The 25,351-nt window shown below is 34.1% G+C and overlaps 3 protein-coding genes across 6 annotated transcripts; 2 read left to right on the forward strand and 1 right to left on the reverse strand.

The window, feature by feature from the left end:
• Nucleotides 1-42: 42 nt before the first annotated feature.
• On the forward strand, nucleotides 43-16,782 carry LOC144852419 (eIF-2-alpha kinase GCN2-like). Of its 2 annotated transcripts, XM_078710209.1 has the most exons (39): nucleotides 43-283; nucleotides 827-945; nucleotides 1,071-1,173; nucleotides 1,450-1,623; nucleotides 1,896-1,985; nucleotides 2,612-2,730; nucleotides 2,827-2,957; nucleotides 3,923-4,077; nucleotides 4,190-4,300; nucleotides 4,635-4,852; nucleotides 5,113-5,218; nucleotides 5,498-5,601; nucleotides 5,855-5,982; nucleotides 6,317-6,441; nucleotides 6,790-6,923; nucleotides 7,136-7,299; nucleotides 7,687-7,798; nucleotides 7,937-8,027; nucleotides 8,123-8,329; nucleotides 8,768-8,945; nucleotides 9,127-9,209; nucleotides 9,768-9,869; nucleotides 9,977-10,264; nucleotides 10,490-10,687; nucleotides 11,131-11,180; nucleotides 11,502-11,670; nucleotides 12,116-12,298; nucleotides 12,685-12,834; nucleotides 12,919-12,939; nucleotides 13,215-13,352; nucleotides 13,549-13,668; nucleotides 14,024-14,152; nucleotides 14,462-14,548; nucleotides 14,808-14,917; nucleotides 15,209-15,359; nucleotides 15,821-15,886; nucleotides 16,016-16,063; nucleotides 16,388-16,509; nucleotides 16,654-16,782. In XM_078710209.1, exons 1-39 carry the CDS (start codon nucleotides 176-178, stop codon nucleotides 16,718-16,720), a joined length of 4,959 nt encoding a protein of 1,652 aa, XP_078566335.1. In that variant the 5' UTR covers nucleotides 43-175; the 3' UTR covers nucleotides 16,721-16,782. The 2 variants fall into 2 exon arrangements, with proteins under 2 accessions (XP_078566335.1, XP_078566333.1); XM_078710207.1 differs by lacking the exon at nucleotides 12,919-12,939 and having other exon boundaries at nucleotides 12,685-12,855.
• Nucleotides 16,511-19,251, reverse strand: LOC144852452 (protein ZNRD2-like). Of its 3 annotated transcripts, XM_078710261.1 has the most exons (4): nucleotides 19,175-19,251; nucleotides 18,580-18,760; nucleotides 18,393-18,477; nucleotides 16,511-18,233 (listed from the first exon to the last, which is right to left on the reverse strand). In XM_078710261.1, the coding sequence occupies exons 2-4, from the start codon at nucleotides 18,730-18,732 to the stop codon at nucleotides 17,881-17,883; spliced, it is 591 nt and encodes a 196-aa protein (XP_078566387.1). In that variant the 5' UTR covers nucleotides 18,733-18,760; nucleotides 19,175-19,251; the 3' UTR covers nucleotides 16,511-17,880. The 3 variants fall into 3 exon arrangements, with proteins under 3 accessions (XP_078566387.1, XP_078566388.1, XP_078566386.1); XM_078710262.1 differs by lacking the exon at nucleotides 19,175-19,251 and having other exon boundaries at nucleotides 18,685-18,767; XM_078710260.1 differs by lacking the exon at nucleotides 19,175-19,251 and having other exon boundaries at nucleotides 18,580-18,761.
• An 84-nt stretch (nucleotides 19,252-19,335) lies between these two features.
• Nucleotides 19,336-25,273, forward strand: LOC144852460 (denticleless protein homolog). The gene is made up of 9 exons (XM_078710272.1): nucleotides 19,336-19,494; nucleotides 21,559-21,780; nucleotides 21,941-22,189; nucleotides 22,350-22,539; nucleotides 22,635-22,732; nucleotides 23,245-23,462; nucleotides 23,587-23,797; nucleotides 23,912-24,711; nucleotides 24,825-25,273. The coding sequence occupies exons 1-9, from the start codon at nucleotides 19,449-19,451 to the stop codon at nucleotides 24,882-24,884; spliced, it is 2,094 nt and encodes a 697-aa protein (XP_078566398.1). The 5' UTR covers nucleotides 19,336-19,448; the 3' UTR covers nucleotides 24,885-25,273.
• The last annotated feature ends 78 nt before the right edge of the window (nucleotides 25,274-25,351 follow it).

Raw genomic sequence — 25,351 nt, forward strand, 5'->3', positions numbered from 1 at the left:
CGATGGTTTAATGGACAAAAGGTCAGTCTTGAGGTCATCAAGAGGAAAACAAATGTGACAAAATCAGCAGACGATATATTTTATATTTCTTTAAATTAAACATTATAATAAACCAATCTAGCAATGATATTTAATAAACCGGGGATTCCCACAGTCTATATATTTACTTTATGACATGGACGAAAAAGAATCATTTCAAGATAGGCAAGAAAATGAGTTACAAGTTCTGCAGGCTATCTTCAGTGATGACTTCCAGGACTGCCGTGCATGTGATGCATGGAAGGTAGGTTGAATGTCGTTCTCTAATAGTAGTGTGACGTGTAGGCATAGGCCTAGATGGATTAGGCCTAGACCTAGTGAAAAGCACAGATGACGACCGATCGATAACAATGTATACGTCTCAGACAGAGTATATCAACATTTTTATTTTTTCTCAATATTTCAAAAAGTTTTTTTTTTTATTTGCCGAAATTCTCTTGCTGTTGGCAAGGTTGGGTTTGGAAATAAAATAAAATAAATAAATAAAAAGTATTAAATTTACCATTTCTTTGTTTTGTAACCTTTTACTATATATACTAGTAGACATTTAAAAACAATCATTTAGCCTATAAAATGTTAGCAACAGTATAGATTAGTGTAACTGACATTAGTTATTTGAACTTGTTGAAGCCATGATTCCATGAATGAAGGTTATTTGGTACTAATGATAGATTTGAGTAAGTGCCATTCAAGGCACACCCTAAATACATTTATTGTATTCAAATTTGTTTTTCTAAGAAATTAAAATTGAATGTTAATAATATTGATGCATATTATTTCTGTCTAGGTGTACCGCCCTCCTGATATTAAGTTGCATTTAAAACCTCAGCAAAGTACACATGAAAATGCAAATGTACATGTGATGGTTGATATGCATGTTAAGTGCCCTCCTGAATATCCACAATTGTAAGTTATTACAGTTAATTAACAACATTTAATTGTATTATTTCAACAAATTTCACAAGTGTTTACTATTATTACAAATGTATGCTAATTTTTATGTTTCATACAATAATTTATAATTTTGATAGAATACCAGAGATTCATTTTGAAAAATCGAAAGGAATATCAAATGAGAAGTTGAAGACTCTAAAACAGGATGTTTTACTGAAGGCTAACGAACTTAAAGGAGAAGTATGATACAAATATATATACAAATACATTTATTCATCAAATCACAATAAAACAATAGATTTACAATAATTCAAGAAAATGATGAAATGCTAGAACATATTTTTATAAGGCAGCATCATGTTATTGGCTTCTTGCTGTTGGATGTGTTTGAATTAATATATAAAATAAACAAATACATTCAAAAGTCTTTCCAATCGGATTTGTATGTTGACTTATAGGTGATGATTTTAGAGTTGTCTCAAATTGTAACTGAATTCGTTTGTATGTTTGTTGTAGGTGATGATTTTAGAGTTGTCTCAAATTGTAACTGAATTCCTACATAAACACAATATGCCACAACATGAGTCTTTCTACGATGCAATGATGTCAGCTCAAAAAAAGAAACAAGAACAAATAGCACAAGAGCAGCAAAGAGAAGTTGAACAACAAAGAAAACTCAAAGAAAAAGAGGTTTGATATTTACTAGTGAATCTGAACACAAGATGAATAATTGAAAAAAAAGGTCGTAGTTCAAATTGTATACCCATGAGTATACAGTGTTATATTGGAATTGCTGTAATAGTTTAATTTGAGCAACATTTATCATATTTTTCTTACTTATTTGTAGAGAAAAATCCAAAACAAGTACCACATTATAATAAAGTATATTTGTATATTTGTATAATTGTGAAAAATAATTGTGAAAATTGTTCATGCATTATATTCTTAATTTATGTTTGTAGAGAAAAGAAATTGATAAAGAACTGCAAAGAAGACAGGAGTTACAAGCAGCTATAAAGGAAGAGAGAAAGAAAAAGGAAATTGCTAACCAGGTCAGGCCAACAAACTTTAGTTATTGCTAACCAGGTCAGGCCAACAAACGTTAGTTATTGCTAACCAGGTCAGGCAAACAAACTTTAGTTATTGCTTACCAGGTTAGGCCAACAAACTGTAGTTATTTCTAACCAGGTCAGGCCAACAAACTGTAGTTATTGCTAACCAGGTCAGGCCAACAAACTTTATTTATTGCTAACCAGGTCAGGCAAACAAACTGTAGTTTTTACTAACCAGGTCAGGCAAACAAACCTTAGTTATTTCTAACCAGGTCAGGGAAACAAACTTTAGTTATTGCTAACCAGGTCAGTCCAACACAATATTTATTGCTAACCAGGTCAGGCCAACAAACTTTAGTTATTGCTAACTAGGTCAGGTCAACACACTTTATTTATTGCTAACCAGGTCAGGCAAACAAACTGTAATTTTTACTAACCAGGTCAGGCCAACAAACTTTAGTTATTTCTAACCAGGTCAGGCCAACAAATTTTAGTTATTGTTAACCAGGTCAACAAACTTCAGTTATTGCTAACCAGGTCAGGCAAACAAACTTTAGTTTTTGCTAACCAGGTCAGGCCATAAAAAATTGTGTATTTGTATAGATTTAGTTTTGTTTGTTGTGTAGAATGAAGAAACAAATCAAGACGACGGAAGTCAGAGTTCAAGTTCAAATAGTTCTCCAATCAAAAGACGACGTCAGCCAGATCCCGGTGAGGACGGAAAGACTATCAAAGGCAGAACTCGGTAAATAAAACAAATTATTATATAGAAAAAAATTACACTGTCTCAAGTACCATGTTGATTGTATACTGTACTTACAAGTGTGTTTTTTTTTTATAGAAACTTAAGTTTTAGTAAGGAGTCAAAAAGTAATTGTCAAATGAAGAACAGCAAACGTGAGGGATCAGTAATAGTAACAAAGTTCAATACCAAGACTGATGATAGGACGATACACAGGGGAGCATGTCTAGGTAAGGCTTACTTATTGCTGTATATCTTATCTTATTACTTCCACCAAGGAGGTTATGTTTTCACCCATGTATGTTTGTGTGTGTGTGTGTTTGTGTGTGTGTTTGTGTGTCTGTGAACAGCCTGGAGGCCACAGTTTTTATCCGATTCTCACCAAATTTGGCAACAATGATCTATGCCCCAAAAGCTCGGACGAGTTCGAATTTGAGGGGAAAAGGTCATAGGTCAAGGTCACAACTAACAAAAAACTATTTTACTGCCTAGAGACCACAGTTTTTATCTGATTCTCACCAAACTTAGCCACAATGATCAATGACACATCATATAATTGTGGTTAAATTTTGAAGGGTCAGGGTCAAAGATCAAGGTCCACAAAAAACTAAAAAAAAAGAAATAAAAAAATAATAAAAAAAGAAAAACCTCAGTGGGACTTGAACCAGCGATCTCAACTATGAGAGGCTGGATACATAACCATTACACCACACTGTCATCCACAACTTTGTAGTGTGCAGTTAACATATTTACACTTAGAACTAATAAAAAAAATGTAAAAAAAAAATATTCAGGGGCATTTTATGTAGGGAATTTTACAGTAGGCGGAGGTTTGTACTCTCGGAGTACCCTCTAGTTTTATTTGTTTCCATCAGTAGAAAAGTACCAAGTGTACAACACACAAATTTAAAATCTCTTACAGAACAAAATACCACCACCCACCACACACCTATCATTACCAGCATTCCAAATCTAAAGCTCTGTCTACACTATCAAACTTTATTTGACAAACAAATGTGATGTGCCCATATATGATGTCATATTACTACCATGGGTACATCACACTTTTTTTGTCAAACTACTGTAGTTTGATAGCTTTAGATCCTTTATATGATAGAAGGTGTAAATGAGTGGCTGAAGACTATACATAGAAACATTTTGATCATCATCAACATATGATAATATTGTTATTTAGGTGAGGGGAGTAGTGGTAGCAAGGTGTATGTTGGAATGGACGGTGGTAGTGGGCAACTTGTTGCGATATGTGAGTGGATTATGAAATGGAAACACAGTAAAGGACGCAAACCACTTCCTGATGAAGAGGAGAATGCTGACAGCTGTATCAAACAAGTTAGTATTAGTTCACATATTAATTTACATTAGTGTTTACACAGTGTACTGTTCTAGTAATATGTATCTGCAATCACATTCTACTTTAAAACTCTATGTTTACATTGTACAGCTTCAGAGTATTGAGCAAGAATTCACTTTTCTAATGAAGTTGAACCATCCCAACCTGGTGCATTATCAGGCGTTTAAGTATACACAAGATAAAAGTGCAATTAACGTTGAGGTTGGTATACAGTATGTGTTTAATTTTTGCTTATAGTTGATTACAATATTTCTATTACCCCTTGTACACTATCATCCTTTCCATATACTTCTCTACAGTTTTCTAGTATGGTCCTGATTGTAATATAGAAATAAGAAAGAACAGGTAGTCGATCTTTGCAATGTCGTATTCGGCCTCCTGTTGAGAGAGCCAATTAAATATTAGTTGTCATACATTTACCACAAATAATCTTGTACTTATTTGTTAACATTACAGGTAGTTGGCCGTATTTGGCCACCTGTTGAGACAGCCAATTAGATATTAATGTCATTAAATAATGTTGTACATTTACCAGGTTCTGATGGAATATGTTGGAGGTGGAAATCTTTATCAACATGTTGATAATATCACGTCTATCCCCATGGAAACCGTGCGACAGTATGCGTGTGATCTGATCGAAGCCCTTTGCTACTTACATGACAAGTCGGTAACACACAAAAACCTGAAAGCTTCCTCTGTGTTCCTTGACGAAGACGGCAAGTTACGAGTCGCTGATTACAGCATTGATAAAAGGTATTATACAGATTTAGAAGTCTGTGCACACTCTGGCCAATAATCACTCTTATTGGAGAAGTCTTGTTAAGTGCGCAATGTTGCAAGACGTACAGTGTTCATGATGATGAGAAGAGAGAGGCTAATTATTTTAACCAAGGCCCCATTAGGTGTGAAAACATGAATATAAGGCATTGTAATGTATGGCTTATGTCTTATGTTATAAATTAAAATACTGGCTTTAAATATACCACAATTGTGATGACATTATTCATATTTAGGTTGTCTAGCTTGTATGAGACTTGTAGTTCTGAAAGTCACTGTGTTAGATTCAGTGATGAGAAGACATATGGAAGAGGTGGCAAGAAAGGAGATATTCTGAAATTGGTGAGTAACTTACAGTGATATACTAAAGCTCTGTCAGACTAGTTTGACAAAATACAGTGTGATGTGCCCAAATATGGTAGTGATATGTTTAAATATGGTAGTGATATGACATCATCATGTCCATATATGGGCACATCACATTTTTTGTGTGTCAAACTAGATAGTGTTGACAGAGCTTATGTTATGTAATATAGATTAATATAATCAGATATAATACTAATTGTTTCTCCTGCATATTTACTATGATTATGTCAGTCTACATCTTTGTTTTGTTTTCAGGGTACTATTTTACTTGGTGTTATACAAGGTGATATTGAGGTGATAGAACCTCCTTATAAGATTCCTCAACACCTTCCAGCAGAGATAAAAGACTTCTTAGACAGGTAAGCCAATTACTTGCTTCATGATCAACAAGCATAATAATGCTTGCCTTTCAATTCAAGCGCATGGGTTCAAATCCATGCTTAATCACATATTCCTCCTCGCTAACTTTATGACTACCAAGACAAATATGTTTAATTCTGATACTGAAGTTGCCAGATTAAATATGTTCAATATCAACTTTCTCTATGTAGCTAAGCAAATAGTATGACTATGTTAAGTTAGCTTATAAGAATGACACACTACACTTTGTAGGTGCCTTGATTTGGATGAGACTACCCGCTGGTCAGCACATCAACTGCGTGATCATCCATTTATACATCCACCAATCTCAACGGGTTGCCATGACAACAAGAGCAATGAAAGCAATAACCAATTATCAGGTAAATTTTTCATATTTTTTATATTTTGGTTCAGAATGAGTTGTCTTAAATTTTAATAGCAGAAATAGAGTCAGGTAAGTGCAATTAGAATAGATACAACTAAGACCTAGAAATAACTGAATGACAAAAATTGTGTTGAACATTTTGCTTTGAATGGACATTTGTGATTGTCAATGCTGTATTTATTGGAGCCCATTGGAATTATTTTGATTTTTCTTTCGACTTTATGGGCTATCCTTGGTTTCTAATTTAATGTATTTGCTTGAAAATTTATGTTGAAACCGAATAAAATCAAATCAAATCAACAAATCTAACTAACAATTTTTTTTATTAGAGAATGGTGTAGATGAGACAAACTTAAATGTTGCAATGCAGCTCAGATGGGGTCCATCAAGACTGCTCAGTGAATTCCAAATTATGGACCTGCTTGGCAAAGGAGGGTTCGGCTCGGTTATGAAGGTAACCATATTGTGATTTTATTAGTAAAATTTGTGAAATAGTATCTAATAAGAATTTAAGAACAAATATTTATTTATGTTGCGCACTATTTCAAGATTAATCATGTCATTACCTCTATATAAAGTATAATTAATTCTTCATCCTTTTGAGTTCCCATAATCATCATGTTGATTATCATGGAACTAGTTGGTGTGGTGGAAGTACTGTACTCACAGATGGTTTTGGGTTTAGTTTTGATTGTTTGGATTTATTTCTTATTTTATATAATTTTTTTTTATATTATTTTTATTATAAAATTCAGGTAGCTATAATAGTTTTTACTAGATTTTTTATTTGTTTTTTTAAAAGGTAAAAAACAAGCTGGACAGTAACTTTTATGCTATCAAGAGAATACAACTTGACCCCAGCAAGCAAGAGTTGACCCGAAAGATTACACGAGAAGTCAAGTTACTTTCACGTTTACACCATGAAAATGTTGTCAGGTAACATGCATTTTATTGGGTTTCTTGATCAATGTGTAAATAAATAAATTCGCACAAGACCAGAGAACAGAATAATTCCTAATCCAATGATGTTCCCTTTGATACTAGAGTTGTTATGTGTTGCATGGTCATTTTAACAGCCCTCTTTTAATGACCTTTATCTGTCTGTAATATGTAATGTATCATAACATTTATACTCGCCTAAAACACAGATATTACAATTCATGGATTGAAACAGCAGAGGAACAACTCACAACCGATGAGTCTGAGACAGGCACATCCTCAAACACAGATGACATCATTAAGAACTTTGATATTGAAGACAGGAATAGTTTGAATATATCTGATAACATTGAACAACTGGCTCCTAAAGTTGGTATGTAGTTTTATTTTAATTTTAACAAAGGCAACCCTCTCTCTAAAGGCCAATCTACACAAACCAGCGGTAAAGTAAGTATCAAGTAATGGTAAGGGGAAAACAAAAATATGGAATCTATGTTATGACCATTTACACACAATGCGAAGCTGTCCTTTTTTGGAGGATAGATACAGACTCTATGTGGGACAAGCTATGTGGGTTTCTGCTTACCATTACCGCTCGTGTGTAAATTGGCCTTAGCACAACTTATTATACAAAAACAATTAAGAACATAGGCTCTGTCAAATTGTGTCCAACATAGTGAAAACATATTCTGGTTATATAGTAGATACCGACTTAAAGAATGATTTGAACCCATCACCTTCCACAATGTGTATATTTCAGGTAATCTGAACTCATATGAATGGAGTACATCATATGACAACCCTAGTATGCCACACCAAGAGACCAGTAGCAGTGAAGAAGAGGATGATGATGCCTTCTGTGGACCTTTCATGTAAGTACCATATAACATTTGTGAAAACCTCAATTTGACCAGTTAATTAGAACTTCACTGTGGACTCTATTCTTTATCATGGAGAAACTATCAAACTGGCTGGACTTTAAAACTTCTACCATTACTTATTTTTTTCAGGCCAATATCTGAAAGTGATTCTTGTGATGGCATCATATTTGAAGATTCTGATTTTGGAAATTCTGGCAAATACATTGATTCTTTCAGTTACGTAAGTAAGATTGCTTTTTTTTTGTTGCTTTTATATTCATCAAACTCTTATAAACAACACATTTTAAAGAGAATAATCTTGTGTTCTCTTTCTAGGACAAAAAATCCAGCTCATACTCAAAGAATGACCAGTCAGTAGATGATGGGTCAAAGGGCACATTACAATACCTTTACATCCAAATGGAATTCTGTGAGAAGAGCACGCTGCGTACAGCTATTGATGCTGGGCTCTGGAAGGATAGTAAAAGAGTGTGGAGGTACTTCAGGGAGATTGTCGAAGGCCTTGTACATATACACTCACAGGTTAGAATTAGAAAACAAATTTCTAACATAAAACTCTTCCAATACCGAACACCTTTGAGCTGGCCAAATATGTCTGGTTTTCCGGAAAGTCTGCTATTCAGAATGTGTTTTAAATGTTAAAAATGTATTTGGGACCTTATGGTTCTCAAATAAAGTCTGGTTGGGAGAGTCGACTGTACTTTAAATGTTGTTGTTTTTACTCATTATGTAATGACCAATACTACAGTTGAGTGGTCATATCAAGACAACTTAACAGAAACAATCTTTCACCACTACCCTCCATAAGAGGTGTACCTTGGTGGTTAACATGCAGGGTTCAATTCTGATCTAGTTCCATGGTTTTAACTTACCACTCTTTCAACTCCACTCCCTAAGCCTCAAATGAGACTTAATTTATAAAAGAAGAGGTAAATTAAATTAATAAAAGTAAATGTTTAGGGTATGATACACCGTGACTTAAAACCAGTGAACATCTTCTTGGATTCTGTTGATCATGTTAAGATAGGTGATTTTGGTTTAGCCACAACACACTCATTAGGAGCTATGAGTGACCCATTAGCAGAAACAACTAACATCCCAACAAACCCAGATGCTTCTTATTCAGGAGAGGGGCAAGGTACGTAAGTTACTTTCATATCTTATGCAATAGTTTGTTCAATCACCTTATAGTATTGTAGTATAAATTGCATTCAACATAGCATGGGCTAGTAGTTTAACCACAACATAGACAGATAAGTAAATATGCATAAAGGTAATTGGATAGATTTTAATAATTGTTGTTTTAAATTCATTAACAGGTCCTAACCACATGACTGGTAAAGTTGGTACTGCACTGTATGTTAGTCCTGAGTTATGTAAAGGAAGAGGCACTTATAACCAGGTATGACTTTAAGTTGGTACTGCACTGTATGTTAGTCCTGAGTTATGTAAAGGAAGAGGCACTTATAACCAGGTATGACTTTAAGTTGGTACTGCACTGTATGTTAGTCCTGAGTTATGTAAAGGAAGAGGCACTTATAACCAGGTATGACTTTAAGTTGGTACTGCACTGTATGTTTGTCCTGAGTTATGTAAAGGAAGAGGCACTTATAACCAGGTATGACTTTAAGTTGGTACTGCACTGTATGTTAGTCCTGAGTTATGTAATGGAAGAGGCACTTATAACCAGGTATGACTCTTATACCTGTCTAATTAACTAACTAATTAAGTGTTGTATCGTTCTGTCGTGAGAAGGTATCCTGTAAGATAATACTGGACTCACACCAACACTCTCTACTCTGTCTCTCTATACTTCTGCCAACTACATGAGGAATTTGTCATATTTATTAACTTTCTCTGAAGTGCTTGATTCCCTCTCTAAACTGTTTAACACAAGATTTTTTTTAGCAATCATTGAGTCTGTGCAGACCAAATTAACCTTTCCTGTTTGTTGTTTTAGAAAGTCGATCTGTACAGTCTTGGAATCATCTTCTTTGAAATGTGCTTCCCTTCGTTGAGCACTGGTATGGAGAGGGTCAAGATACTTAGTAATTTACGTCAGGTAGGTCATAGGTCAACTTTTTAATTACCATATTAGGTGACATCAATAACAAAACATAACTATTTTCGTATTACCTTATAAATTATGTTTATTTTGTTGTTTACTAGGAATCAATCCAATTCCCTGAGGAGTTTGATGAGACCAACATGGCAGAACATGCAATTATTATTCGCTGGCTTTTGAACCATGACCCGAGTCAACGACCTATGGCATCAGAGCTGCTACGAAGCAAGCATATCCCTCCAGCCGAGGAAGAAAATATCAGACTTAATGAAATGTTGATTCAAACAATAGCTAACACAGAATCAACGGCTTATCACAGAATGATGTCTGAGCTGTTCTCACAAGAAGTTACAGCCACCGCTGATTTCATATATGATACAGAAATTCACAAGGTAATAACGATACAGTAATATGTAATCTTTTCAACTTATTGCTTTCCTTTCATTTCTGTATTCTAAAGCTCTGTCTACACTATCAAACAAAATTTGATGTGCCCATATATACAGACATGATGATGTCATATCACTACCATATTTGGGAACATCACACTACTTTGATAGTGTAGACAAAGCTTTATAAATTCTCTCTGTTCTAATTTGCTAATCTGTTCTTTTCAGGGTCAATATCATTTAAAGCAGTCGGTAATAGAGCAGAATGTATACTACACAATCTGTCGTGTATTTGAGAAGCACGGTGCGTCGCGGCTGTCTACACCATTACTGCTACCAATGAATGAGTTATACAGGAAGACTGAAATGTGTGTTACCCTTATGGATCACAGTGGAGGACTGGTTACACTGCCTTATGATTTAAGAGTGAGTATACTTTTCCATTAATCCAGAATTAGATTAGATAGACTGTAAAAACTTCTCATGGTGAGCATTATACAGTCAACTCTCCCAATACTCTCTGAAAAACGAAAAAAAAAAGGCATTTCCCTAGGTCCAGAAGGTTTCAAATTCATTTTTACCAGTAAAAAAACACATTCAGAATACCAGACTCTGTGAATAACAAAAACTCTTCCAAAATTGGATTTTTATCTACAGTAGGTCCCAAAGGTCCTAAATTCATTTTACCATTAAAAACACATTTAGAATATCAGACTCTCTGGAAAACCAGACATATTAGGCCAGCCCAAAAGTGTCTAGTATTGGAGAGTTGACACTAGTAGGACCTATACTTTATAAACTTCATTAACCATGCATAATATGATTTAGGCTTAGGATTGCAATGTATGTGTGTTTGTAATTCTTTGCAGGTTTCGTTTGCGAGGTATGTTGCGAGAAATAACATAACAAGACTTAAAAGGTATGTACTCAATTGGTACAATTTATTTTATAATTTTGATAAAATGGTTTTAGATGGTAAGGACAATGTGTTATTATTATTTCTATTCTTCTATTCTGGTATAAACATAATTTGTTTCTGGAAAAATCTCTGTCTACACTATCAAAGTTTATGTGACAACAAAATATGATGTGCCCATATATGGACATGTTGATGTCATATCACTACCATATTTGGGCATATCACTACCGTATTCGGGCACATCACACCTTATTTTGTCAAACTAATTTGATAGTGTAGACTGTAGTCTCTTCTCTTACATACAATAGTTTCCTTTTGCAGATACTGTATTGATCGTGTTTATCGAGAGAAGCGTTTGTTTGGCAGTCATCCACGTGAACTAACAGAGTGCGCATTTGACATAATTAGTAACACACAAGGAACGTTGATACCGGATGCTGAGGTTTTACATGTTGTAACCGAGATCATCAATGAGTACCCATCATTACAAGTAATTGACATACTGTACTAGAATGACATATTAGCAATCACAGATTCCTATCTTACAACAAGAGACTTTTAGTAACATATCCCTCAATCATGTGACTTTGTTTTGGTAATTGGGTTGCTTTTCTCCATGCTTAACAATTCCAGTTAAAACAAATAGACATAAATTTTCATTCTTACCTAGCGCTATTAGACTACATAACAATGAGTTTCAAAGATAGGTCATTAAGTCTGTTGTATTTTTTATTGCTTGATCAGTTGTTGTTAGTTCCATCACGAATGTAAAATTATGTGTGTATTGTTTTGCTTGTGTTTTTCTGCCAAGAAAACAATTATCATTATACTATGTATGAATGACTTAATAAATCGAATCTGAATCTGTCATTCAGACTATGTTAACATGAATTTAGATTTTGTTTGGTATCTTATTTGTTCCTTTCTATTGATAGGCTCGCAACTATTTTATTCACATAAACCACACGCTGCTGTTAACAGCCATCTTGAACCATTGTGGTATTCCTGAGAAACAGCATGCCTCAGTGTACAACATTCTTAGTGATGCCAAGGTGGAAAGGTTAACTAAAGTTCAAATACAAACAAGACTCGTTAGTCTGTCAATTACTGAACAACAAGTAAGCTATTTCAGTTTGTTAATTGAAAAAAAACATGTGTATCCACAACAAATGTAAAATGTGCTTTTTCAGCATTGTTTGAAGTTTAAACCATTACAACTGCCATTAGTTATAGGAAACTTTCGATTTTCAACATCCAAGGGCCGACGACCAACCTAGATCCGGTCAATCGATGTGCCGCCTGGACCTAGAAACCATCAAGCCTGTGGGGTGGAGGGAGGACATGCATGTCCCAATATCTACACATGCATAGTTTGGTCATCGCGATTCGAAAGCTCCCTATTGGACAGTATGCTAACAACTGCTTGTACTAAATTACTCTCAATGTCCTGAAACATCTTGATAAACAGATTAGATTATTATAATATTATAACATTTTATTACAGGTCAGTAATATGTACATGTATGTTGAAATGGAAGGACCATTAAGCCAAATCAACAGATTATTAAAGCCGGTGTGTAAAGGTAAAGGACCAAATGCATCAATGGCAAAGCAGGCGTTGCATGAGCTGGAAACTGTTATAACACATGCCCAGGTGCTAGGAGTAAGAGCTGAGGTAAGTAGAAACTGCCTCTGTATATATATGAATGCATGAATGAAAATATAATGTGGATGCCAGGTGCTTGGAGTAAGAGCAGAGGTAAGTAGACTGTCTCTGTAAATATATATATGAATGCATGAATGAGAAATATGTGGATGCCAGATGCTTGGAGTGAGAGCTGAGGTAAGTAGAAACTGCCTCTGTTAATATATATGAATGCATGAATGAGAATATGTGTGGGAGACACCCATTTAGGAGAACTAAAAAGTACTGAATTCTGTTTCTATGTGTGTATGAAAAGTGCCAGTTTGATTCACTTGTCTTGTAATTGTAAAACTATTAATCTATTTATTTTATTGTTTTTCTTTCAACAGATGAAGATCTCCCTCTCTCTTGTATACAATGTTCATCTTTATTCTGGAATCATGTTCCAATTTGTTGCTAACATTCGTCGTAAGAAAGGCAAAAGTGGAATGGATGTTCTAGCTGCCGGAGGAAGATATGATAAACTTGTAAGAATATAACTTTTATAATGCAGTAGTATATGTTTAGTAGGCTTTAAGCAAAATAAAAAAGCAGTGCTTGTTTAATAGGCCTAACTCAAGGCCTTATTTTTCCTAGCCAGCAGACAATTTATTTTCATCTAGGCTAGGCTAAATGCATTGTTGTATCAATGTGATGAACTTTCTGATTGTATTACTTTGACAGATACCGTTATTTAAGCATGCTGTATCAAGCTCAATGCAAAGTCTGCTGTGTCCTTGTGCTGTGGGAGTTAGTATACATCTTGAGAAAATTGTCTTTGCTGGCTTGCAAGATTCTGAAGAGGTTATTTCATACTCTTTTTTTAGCTACTAATAATACTGAGCTTGAATTCTGACCGGATAATAACTTGTGAAGACTCTGATGTTGTGTTTATGAATCGAACCATTAACATTAACTCATTGCAGGTTCCATACAAAACTTATTTGTGTGAATGTGAACCCAAAAAACGTAACATAGCAAACACCGGACCAACTCGGTTCGGTGTGAATTAATCATGTGCTGTTTTTACTCATCAATCTCAATCTGACAAATGTTCAATAAAAATAAAAAACCTTATTGTTTGAATTCAACAATGTATGATCAGACAAATGTATGACTGTGTATGCCTGCCTTAAGAATTGTTCTTGTTTTTCCATAGATGCCAAGTGCTTGTGACATTCTTGTCTGTGCCATTGGCAGCAGTTGTTCATTAAAAGACAAATTGAAATGTGTGAGAGACCTTTGGGCAGGAGGCCTCAAAGCTGACATTCTATGCGACACATCATTGGTAAGTATATGCATTCACTATTATCTTATGTCTGAAAATGTTTTAAGTGTTATGAGCATTTCATATGACAATTATAACATTATATATAAAAAAATTGTATTAAAATATAATTAAAAGTATTTTAAAAATGAAAACTCCCTTAGCCTTAACATGTTAATATGGATTTTGTTTTTTGAAATAAAATGAATGGATGAATGAATACATATGGTACATACATGGAGAAAAATATTCATCTTATTTATCCATGATACATACGAGTACATATTTGTGTGTTTTCTTGGAAGCTTTTACTGTTATTTATATATGTAGGGATTAGAAGAAATTCAAGAGTATTGCAAGTCTGTGGGGATTACACATATGGTGCTAATTAAAGATCTTGAAAGCCAAAAAGTCAAGGTAAAATCACATTTATTTTTAAGGTTTCATTGGATAATTAATAGGAGCAATCTGCAATGTTTAATTGATCATGTTAGTAATACAGTTGACTCTCTCTAAACTCATTCACAATATCAGAATTTTGGGGAAAACCAGAAATATTAGGCCAGCCCAAGTGTGTCCGGTGTTTGCAGAGTGGACAGTTACTACGTTAAACAAACTACATTAATCAAACTACATTAATCAACAGTGATTTACTCAATTATTGTAATTCTTTAAGGTGCGGTCAATTGAGAATGAGAAGAATCAGATTGAGTTTAAGGAGACAAGAGTAGAGATTAGTAACCTTGTGGACTTCTTACAACAAAAGAAATCATCTCACGAAAAAATGTGAGTTCAGATTAAAAAATATTAGATATGCTCGACCAATATTAGGCAGAAACAGGAAGGTATCTCATACGGTATAAAGCTCTGTCTACACTATCAAACTAGTTTGAGTTTTGATGTTCCCAAATATAGTAGTGATATGCCCTTTTCACATATTGTACTGTTTGTATGATGTGAATAAAGTTGAAAGTAAATGATTTTTTTTTTTTTATTATTTATGTGCATGCTGTTTTATGAAGAAAATGTATTTAAATAATAATTTAACTACACTCTACAATTATTTTTGTTTCTCAGTGAATCTTTAGACTCTAACATTTCTTGCAATAAATCTGGTCTGTACCATCAATCCAGTACTGATACAGGCGCAACAAACACATCTTATAATATTCGCTTTGTGCCTCATGAAAAACTTGACACAGTAGATCGAAAAAGAACTGAGAGAAGGGTAAGATATCTATTTGAAATTTGATGATATTTGTTTAATAGTATTCTGGGACACTTCTTGTTAAGGAGGGAAGTAGTGTAACCCTCTAAAGGGTCTTTCACACCTGTTACGGCAGGGTTCCGTTCCGGCAGCAGCAAATCAAATGGAACATCAATGTTTCGTTTTCACAACGCTCATGTGGCTATGCGCCAATCGATATGCGTGTAGCCGCGTGAAAACGAAACATTGACGTTTGATTTGATTTGCCAGCGTCGTACCGCAACTGTGCTGGAACAGGAGTGAAAGACCCTTAAATAGAGAATGTCACTCGTGTTGAGAGACTTGTGATGAGTTTTTATAACTACTATACAAGTTTCTTTTAGTAATGGTCAACCACTATATGATATACATAGATTGAACTACTGTATTTGAGGTATGTTTTTCTTAGTTTTATCTGAAGTGTTTGTATATTCTTTTATTAGATTCAAACAAGAATCTGGCAATTGCTTGAGAATTTTTCTTCCAAGACTAAAGTTGAAGTTGTTGCAGTAAGTTGATTGTTTAATCATTTATTACTCTAAATCCTTGGTGTTTTTTGTTTTCAATTATTGGTTTATAACATTATAAATTGTACATTTAATTTGGTTTATCCTTTGTATTTGTTTTCTCCTTACCAGGTGGATTTACCAATGTCTGTTGTTAAGAGTATGATTGTCACACTGGATGTAAGTATTAAATAACTTACTTACTTTATTTTGCTGTAGAGACTGGAAGCAAAAGTCCCTCGTTACTTGTCCAATATCTCTTAGGTAGGGCACATAATTTGCAGGGTGATTTTGTTTTTCGATTGCTGACTTAAATTAATTTATTGTGGCTGGAATCTACTGCTTCATGTAAGAGGGCATTCCAATTAATCATACTCCTGATTGAATAAGCATTTTGTCAAAGCAATTTTACTAAACATATATATTCATTTCAAACCATTTAGAATTACAAGTAAAATGTTTCTTTGTGTCATTGTCTATGAGTCCATTAAATTTTTTTTTTAGTTTGACAATGATGAGAACTCCTATCAGGAGAGTGTTTTCCAGTTGATTGAAAAACACCAAAAATACAGGAAGTACCTCACGATTATTTGTGATGAATTGATGGAAATTAAGATTGAGACCAAGTAAGATTTTATATTTATTTATTGACTGCTGTTAAAACGATTAAATAATAAAAAAAAATGTGTATGTCACCTGATATTTCCCCTTTTTTAAATAACCAAGTTGTCATAGTCAGTTTAAAATACTTAAATTTGGTTTTACACTAGGGTGACTGATGTACTTGTACTGTATACATACAGAGATAGAGAAGAAGGCTACAAAGTCATCATATAAGGAGCGGTTGAAAACAAAAATTAACAATTTCAAAACTTGAATTTGAAACGTAGATAGTTTAAAGCTCTGTCTACACTATAAAACTAGTTTTGATATGTATTAATCTATATGTTGTGGCTAATCTACTATGCTATGTTGGAAATGGTATTGAATAGACTATTGCATAAAGCTCTGTCTACACTATCAAACTAGTTTGACAAAAAAAAAGTGTGATGTGCCCAAATATGTTAGAGATATACCCAAATATGGTAGTGATTATCATCATGTCCATATCACTTTTTTTTTTCACATAAATTTTGATAGTGTAGACAGAGCTTTACTTGAAATAATATAAGTTAAACAGTAACATTCAACTCATTGTCATTACCAATATGAAAGGGACCATGAGAATCCTGCTATTAAAATCTCTTTTGTATTATTAGATACTTAGGAACATTATTAGAGATAGTCATAGCTGCATTCCATTGTTACCTAGCCTAACAGGTTGTAAACTTGTATATAACAAATAGAATACAAATTATATTTCACTTCAAAATGAGAAAAAAATATTTTAAAAGATCAGTACTAACAGTATTAAAGCTTGTTATTAAATCTTGTTTTTTAATTTGCTAAAGTTTTACTTTTGTACAAAATAATTTCCCTGTATTTATTTGCAAAACTTCCAGTAAAATTTATGTAAGCAAGACAACCAACTGTAAATAAAATTTGAAAATAATTTGTAGTTCTTTTTTTTTTTTATGTCAATGCAGCAATTTAAAAACTTAAATGTTGAGAGCAAAGCTGCCAGTAGAAAGCATACAGTAATCCTGGACCTACATTTGCTAAATTATAACACACCCAAAAGGTTGATTAATTACACATAAAGTGCTGTTTGGTATTAGTTATAACAGTGTTTTGTAAATATTTTCTCATGTTAGAGATAAATGTGATAGTCATAAACAGTCTATAGATCATTTTCTCTCACGATCGCTAAGAAGGAGGCAGAAGGCAAGGCCTAGCCTGCCTACACATGCAGTAATCCTGAACCTTCATTCACTATTTAACAGTAAACATGAATCGCCCAACAGCAAATATGGGAAATACCCAGTAATAACTACCCAGTTTAATTTGAATGGGATAATTAAGCACAGTATAAATATTCTGTATTACCACTACAAGTATTATAAATCAGCAGTTTGTCCAGCTTGTTTTAAAGTCACTATAGTCTCTGCACACAGTTTCATTAGCTCACAAATTTTGAGACTGACTTCAATGGAATTGCTAGTTCGCAGTTCATCACGTGCCCATGCTAACTTCTCGCAGACGACATCTATCGATCCACCGACGACAGACTCGAGGGATAATTCAGAGTGCTCGCTGTTTCTAAATTGAGGGCGTTCAATAGGCGAATCCCATTTCCTTTTAACAGCTGATGTCTCCTGTGACACACAGCTTGTTCCGTTTACATGACCATTTTGAACTTGAGGTCGTTGACCTTCTTGAACTATTGACCTTGCTGCTGCTTCACTTAGAACTGAAAATTATGTGGTGAAATTTAATTATTACATAAATTCAAACAATATATTGGCAAATTTCAGTTAATTATTATAAACCCAAAGTTGATGAATTTGAATTCAGAGAGACAAATAAATCGTATCTGAATGCAGAAAATAGAGGTTGTTAATGTATTTACCAGGGTCATCTTTTGCATGTTCTGTGTCCAACTCATTGCAAGCCACACAGTAGTCTTTCTTTTGCTTATCACGTAACAAAATGGTCTGCAACAAGAAAAGGAAGGATTCATGTTAGGGTAATAGGTTATCTGTTATTGTATACCAATATAATTTCATGAGGATATCATGTATTTCATTGTAACTTACCGTACATGTTGGACAACATGTGCCCAGCATTTTGTAACCTTTTAATAAATAATCCCCCATAAGTTTACTTATTTTATCCGACCGTTCCCGTTTGGCTTCAATGACCTTCATCTCTGCCTCTGTTGGGGGTCGCCAATCATCCATTTCTGCCATTTTCTCTATTGCGTAATGTCAATAAATGCTAAAAATAAAAATTATAAGTAAAATATTAATTAATATTATATTAATAAATTATGAATGATTGTAATTAATTCATAATAAAAGGTACATTTATCTGTAAAAACAAACGAATAAGATCTACAATTCAAACTGTGTGTGTTCATTGTTTATACAGACTTTTTATACCATAATTACGAATGACATTTCTAGGAACTTCTTTTAGGCTACTTAGAGGTCCTAGCCTAGGCTCCTACTAGCCTAGGCCTAGCTAGGCTAGTAGAAACTTAAGAAAGTAGGTAGGCTTAGCCTAGCCTAGACTCTAGGCTAGAGTACTACTATTTAATACAGTATTACTAAGTTTTTAAGAACAATTATGCTTTTAGTTAATGGTGTTTAACTTTCATTCTATCATATATTTTCAAAACATGTAAATTACCTTTAAAAATTCACCTGTAGGCCTAGTTTTAGGTTTACACACGTACGTACACACATCTACTAGCTCCTTTGACAATATATTATAGAGGGAGGTATTTTGATTTCTTTTGTTGTTATAATGCTCATTGAACTAGAACCATTCAATGAATTTTTCGCGCGAAATCTAACGACGATCGGAACGAAACCAGATTCGAGCCTCCACAAAACCGGCACGATTTGTTGTGTAAATTGTCGCAATAATTGTTATATTTATCATTCATATTTTATATTTTACGATGATACGCTGGATTCACCATCGACAGCTGTGTAATTTTAATAGTAGTAAGTAGTAAGATATGTTATGACTGCCTCAGTCTGGCCGGCCTAGGCCTACTTCCTGCCTGCCTACATACATAGGCTAGCCTAGCCTAGAGCTACGCTAGGCCTCTAGTGAAGTTAATCTACTCTAGTCTAAGCTAGTCACTAGTGTAGGCTAGCTGGGCTGGACCTAGCCTAATAATTAATTGTGCGAAACGGAACTAGCGCCAATTAATTAGGGCAGGTCTCTAGGTAGGCTATATGTAAGATACTGGTACTAGGCCTATACAAAAACATTTGCACCCACACTGTTAAGTGTTACTGTACTGAAATTGTATCATTAATTAAAGGGGGCTTCCGGGTTTAAAATGAATAGTAAAAAATGTAAAATATATTTGTTTGTCTCTTGAACGGTAAAAGTTTCAATTTATATAAGCGCCCAGTGAAGCAGAACGAAGGCTGTGAAATGAGGCCAGATTACAAGTGCAGCTACGGCGATATGACACTGTGTTACAGAATAGGAAATTCGTGAAATGGTCAATCTTCCGACGACTCGTTATCATTAACCATATCAATTACTTTTGTAAAATTATACTTATCTGATGTAATTTTAGTCGGTCTTCCCATTTATGAAGTCAATTTTCTATGAAAATTTATCAAAACAGTGAAAACTTAGATATGTTTGCACTTTACGTTTGCCAATTTTCGCACTGACTTAGGGAAAGCCTTCAAAATCAATGAAGCGTAACGTATACATTCCTGCTGAGCGAGGAGAGCGAGACGACGATACACGTGCTCTCTCTGCCCATGCCTGGCATCGTCACGTGATAAGCAGATACAGTATACAATACCAAACTGGTCGGGTCGAGTATACCCCGTCTATAATCACACCATGAACGATGTACAGTATTTGATTGAAGGTCGACTCGACCTACCGGAATGGTATAGATAATATAGCTCGAATGAGAGAGTTGGAATATTTGTAAACATAAGTATTGCTAATTTTAACAAGTGTAGCCTATAGTGTAAAAGGCCTGCTGGTAGTATCAATTCGCATAGGGTCTACTACACTAGCTAGCTCAATTTTTAACTGGGCCGGATCGGCCAGGTCTCCTTCCTACTACCTGGTCTACTTGCTTGATGCAGTATCCGCTTTTTTGGAGAGTAAACTAGGCCTATTTTAGGCCTACTTAGACGATCGGGACAACATACGTGCGGACGGCGATCGGACCTTGTTTTGCCTCAATATTTACAGCCGATTTTGTAGAACGTTTTAGGTTTAAATTGTTTAGGAGTTTGGTTGATAGGATGGGTTTGGATCCACTGAGTTTTGTTTGTTATTTATGGGCCAATCGTTTAGTAGTAGGCTAGCTAGGCCCATGATGGGCCCCAATGTTTTAAAACGTAGGGTAGCCATCGTGGCATGGAATCCCTAGTCAGAATGGCTCTCACCCATGGCAAAAAATGATTTAGGCTAGGCCTAGCCTAGTACTTGAAGCCGATAATACGATCTGTACTATTCGAGGTATAAAAATAGTATAACTGTATACAATCTATATATATATTCTGTACTAAATTTTGTATTTCATTAAATGTCAAATAAATATATGCTACTACTGTTATTATTACACTTTAGGCCTAGCTTAGAAAATCTACAAAAAATGTATTTCACAATGATCTGATGTAAATTAGTTGACAGACACAACGTACATGACGTCGCGAGTTTGGAATCCACTGATGACGTGATTTTGTGAATATCTCATGAATATTAATGAGCTTCCCTAAGCTGCTAAAAAACAGACTTTCCATGAATTTACCCTAAAATGTATATGAAATTTAATTTTTTTAATTTCTCGTTATTACTTCTTCATTCTGACATGTCTATATTGTTATAATATTTTTTGTTTAACAAATAAACGATATTTAAAAGCAATTTTAAACCCAGAATCCCCCTTTAAACTATAGGCCTAGCCTAAAATTATTCATTGTCTATTTTTATTGTATACATAACAGAAATCTATTGTTAATATGTTTATTGCAGTGTTAAGTGTGTATTAATTACAATTTACAATCACCTTTCATTTATAGGTAATAATGACTTGCCTATCTATGATCCAATTATCAAATCTTTTAACTGCTATCGACACGATGAGCATGAAGTAGATAGCATTGAACCAGGCATTGTTGTACCTCCGTTTGTATGCAAGTTTTGCCCCAAAAGTGGGTATGGAAACATTGCAGCCATTGCTGATGAAGACGGTGTCGTCAGGCTACTTGATTCAAGACTCGCTGAAAAATCTGTCATGAGGGGTAAATTGTTAATTAAATTAAAAAAAGTAATCTGTGAAAATTAAACTCATTGATTTAACTAATTATTAACAATTACCTTGTCTTCTATTGTGCCATATAATGGCTCTACCCTATTACCAAATTTTGAGTTTCACATTTTAATAAAAGTTTTCATTTACAGCTTTTCCTGCACACAACAATGCAATATTTGATCTAGCGTGGCTGAATGACTCCTCCAAACTTGTAACTGCATCAGGTGATCAGAGCGCAGTTGTCTGGGATATTGAGAAACATGTTTCGATAGCAACCATGAAAGGTCACTCATGTAGTTTGAAGTCAATTGCAGTGAGCAAGCATAACAACAGCATAATGGCAACAGGAGCTAGGGATGGCAATGTTATGGTCTGGGATCTAAGATGTCATCAAAGAGGTAAATATTTTCTTTCAATACATTATTGTATAACTAACCATACATATCTAAAAAGCTAACATTTCCCTTTTTTCCTATGGTACACACAAGGAAGTAAAATTCAAGTACTGTTCTCCAATTTACTTTACTTCAGATCAATCAACTATCTTGTCTTTCACAGAAAATGGTAGTTATGCTCCAGTAAAAATGATCCATTGTGCTCATACAGATCCTGCCGTGCTTAAACCACCAAAAAGTAAGCGAAGAAGACGCTTAAGTGAGACCAAGCCTGCACGTGATTCGCAACAAAGTGTGACATCTGTTGTCTTCCAAGATGAAAACTTTCTTCTAACATCTGGTGCTACTGATGGGTAATTTCAGCTTTAATTTACAAAAATTAAGACTTTATTGTTAGATAATTAACAGCCTCTGACAGTGATTTGATAATGGATATTTTCTCTTTCAGTTCAATTAAGATGTGGGACCTACGGAAGTCTTATCACGGCACAGCAAGAAAACCTCTAAGAGAATATGCCTATGCTGGAGATAGCATTAGACAACATGGTAAGCAACACTAACTTGTACTTCAACAAGTTAATTGACAAATTAATGTGCATTTTGTATTCATTTTGAGATTTCCTTATTTTCAAGCCTGCTACGTCACAAGAGATGACTCATTTTTTAGCTGAAAGCAAGCAGCAGTTATAGTACTAGACACTGACGTTTTTGCTAAAATGGAAACTCGACTATAATTTATATATTTTTTGCTTTAAATTACATTTTTTTCAGGTAAAATAACTATTATGTGACAATAAAATGACACATTAAAAAACAAATTGGAAATAAAAAATATTTTCCAGAGGGACAATATATCTTTAAAGCTGTCTATAAGCGAGCAGCGTTTTTTGTAAGAAATATTTCTTGTTTATTCTGTTTGTCCCTTCATTGGAATTCCATTTTGTCTAAATATCTTTTCCTCTAATTTTGAGCAAGTAAAGAAACTATAGATATCTGTATTTCTAAATTTAATATTTAAACCTTGTATGAGCTAAGTTTTTTTATTATTTTTCCTATAGGTTACTCTTGTTTGACCCTTGACCCAACATGTAGTCATTTGTACGCTAGTTGTACTGATGACATCATCTACGAATACAATCTAATGTCATCATCATTGAACCCTGTGTCAACCTACAGAGGTCACCAGAATTCCACCTTCTATGTGAAATCATGCCTGTCAGCGGATGGACAATATTTATTAAGTGGTTCTAGTGATAATAATGCTTATATATGGAAGGTATGTTTGTGTGATTCTTTACTGTGCATTGACAGGAATATGTGATTGGCTGGACAATCCATTCCTGCCATCACCCACATGCATATGCAAATTTCGTTGTCTACATTTTGTCTTTCATTCATAGGTTGGGTCAGAGTGTCCAGTGGCAAAACTAACAGGTCACCAAGGAGAGGTCACTTCTGTGTCGTGGTGTCCAGAGGATTTTCGTAAGATAATGACATGCGCAGATGATAACACATTCCGTCTTTGGAGGTCGGATGCATCAATTTCACCTGCAGATAATCCAGAGCAAAGCATTGTGGGAACATCTGAATTTGTAACTATGGAGATCAAAGGTTTGTGATCTTATCAACTGTGTAATTTAATTTGTTAAATTGTAAACTAAATTCGCATTTTCACATTGTACAGTAACTATCAAATTAATAATTGTATTTATATTGAAATCACAGATACTGTAACAAAACAGATAAAGTGTTTTGGATCCAGCCAACGAGATATTCACACGAATAACAAGACAAATTCAAGTGAGGGAGTGACGGCCAACCTTCCCACCGGCACAGCTAATCTTTTCTCCGTAGTCAAGCACAAACAGAAGAAAATACTCAAAGATATTTCTCTTAAAACATGTTGGAAGCGGCAAGAAAAAGAAAGCAAACAAATTGTAGAAAACTCAATTAAAAACAATTTGGATAACGCAACGGAAACTAACGAAGAAAACAAAACGGAGAATAAAGTTTTGAAACCAATTTTAGCAACTCAACGAATTTCAACAAATGATGCATTGAAAGTGAACAAGGAGAACTCACCAGTTTGTTTTGATTCTCATAAGGAACAGTCAAGTGAAAGTAACTCAGATAATACAAATCAATTTGACTCACCAAAACGTGTAAAAAACCAAAACATTGTAAGAATGTACTTATCCCCAACGGCAAATCTTCCTAACAGAGTAATTGATTTAGAAAAACGAGAGAAAGAACTTCCGCAAGTTTGGAATAACACAAAATCTAGTGAATCTCGTAAAGTGAAAGCTAACTGGCTTAAAGAACTTTCTAAAAAACTGGGTTCAGATTCAGCTGATGTTATGGCAGCCAGTGAATTAGCAAAAGGTTCTCCAAAACGAAGCAACAACTTAAAGAAACGGGATCTACCAAGTCCATCCACATACAAACGAAAGGTCAGGTCACCTGATAGAGATGATATTTGTTTCTCACCTAGCAACAGTAGACCATCATCCCCTGTATCATCCCAAGTGAGTAAAATCATTTTATCATTTTTAAAATTATATTTCGTACTTGATTCAGAATCAACTTTCAGTACATTATAAGTAAGTACACTGTATTATTATTTTTTTTTTCCCTGCAGCCTACAACTCCAAAAATGAGGAAAATAAGTGCATATTTCCAGCCAGTATCGCAGGCATGATGTGCGAAGAAGACAATGTGTGTAAACAGCTGCAGAATTGTTATACATACAGAGTGCTGACATTAAATGATGAATAGTAGAGTACAGTATAATCAATTTATAGTGTGGAGAGGAATAAAATTCTTCAATCATATGCATTCCAATATGTATCACTAGAATATTACTACATTTGATTTGTATCAGGTAATAAAAATGTGATTGTAAGGAATTCTAATATTTTGTAATTCGACAAATTAATGTACAGATAATAAAAATGGTTGTTAATGTAAGTTGATATTGTTTTTCTAAAATTATTAACTTCTAGTTAAAACTTGTTAAATGTTTCAGATATATTATTAAAGGCTATTTTATATTTGTGTTAATATTGGATCAAATTCGTAAGAAATAAATATAAAATTCAACAATTTGTGTTTTTGCTTTATTCTATTTTAAAATGACAAGTGTAGGCTATTTTTAGTTAAATCGAT

The sequence above is a fragment of the Antedon bifida genome, chromosome 9 (assembly GCF_963402885.1).
Source record: "Antedon bifida chromosome 9, ecAntBifi1.1, whole genome shotgun sequence".
NCBI lineage: Eukaryota > Metazoa > Echinodermata > Crinoidea > Comatulida > Antedonidae > Antedon > Antedon bifida.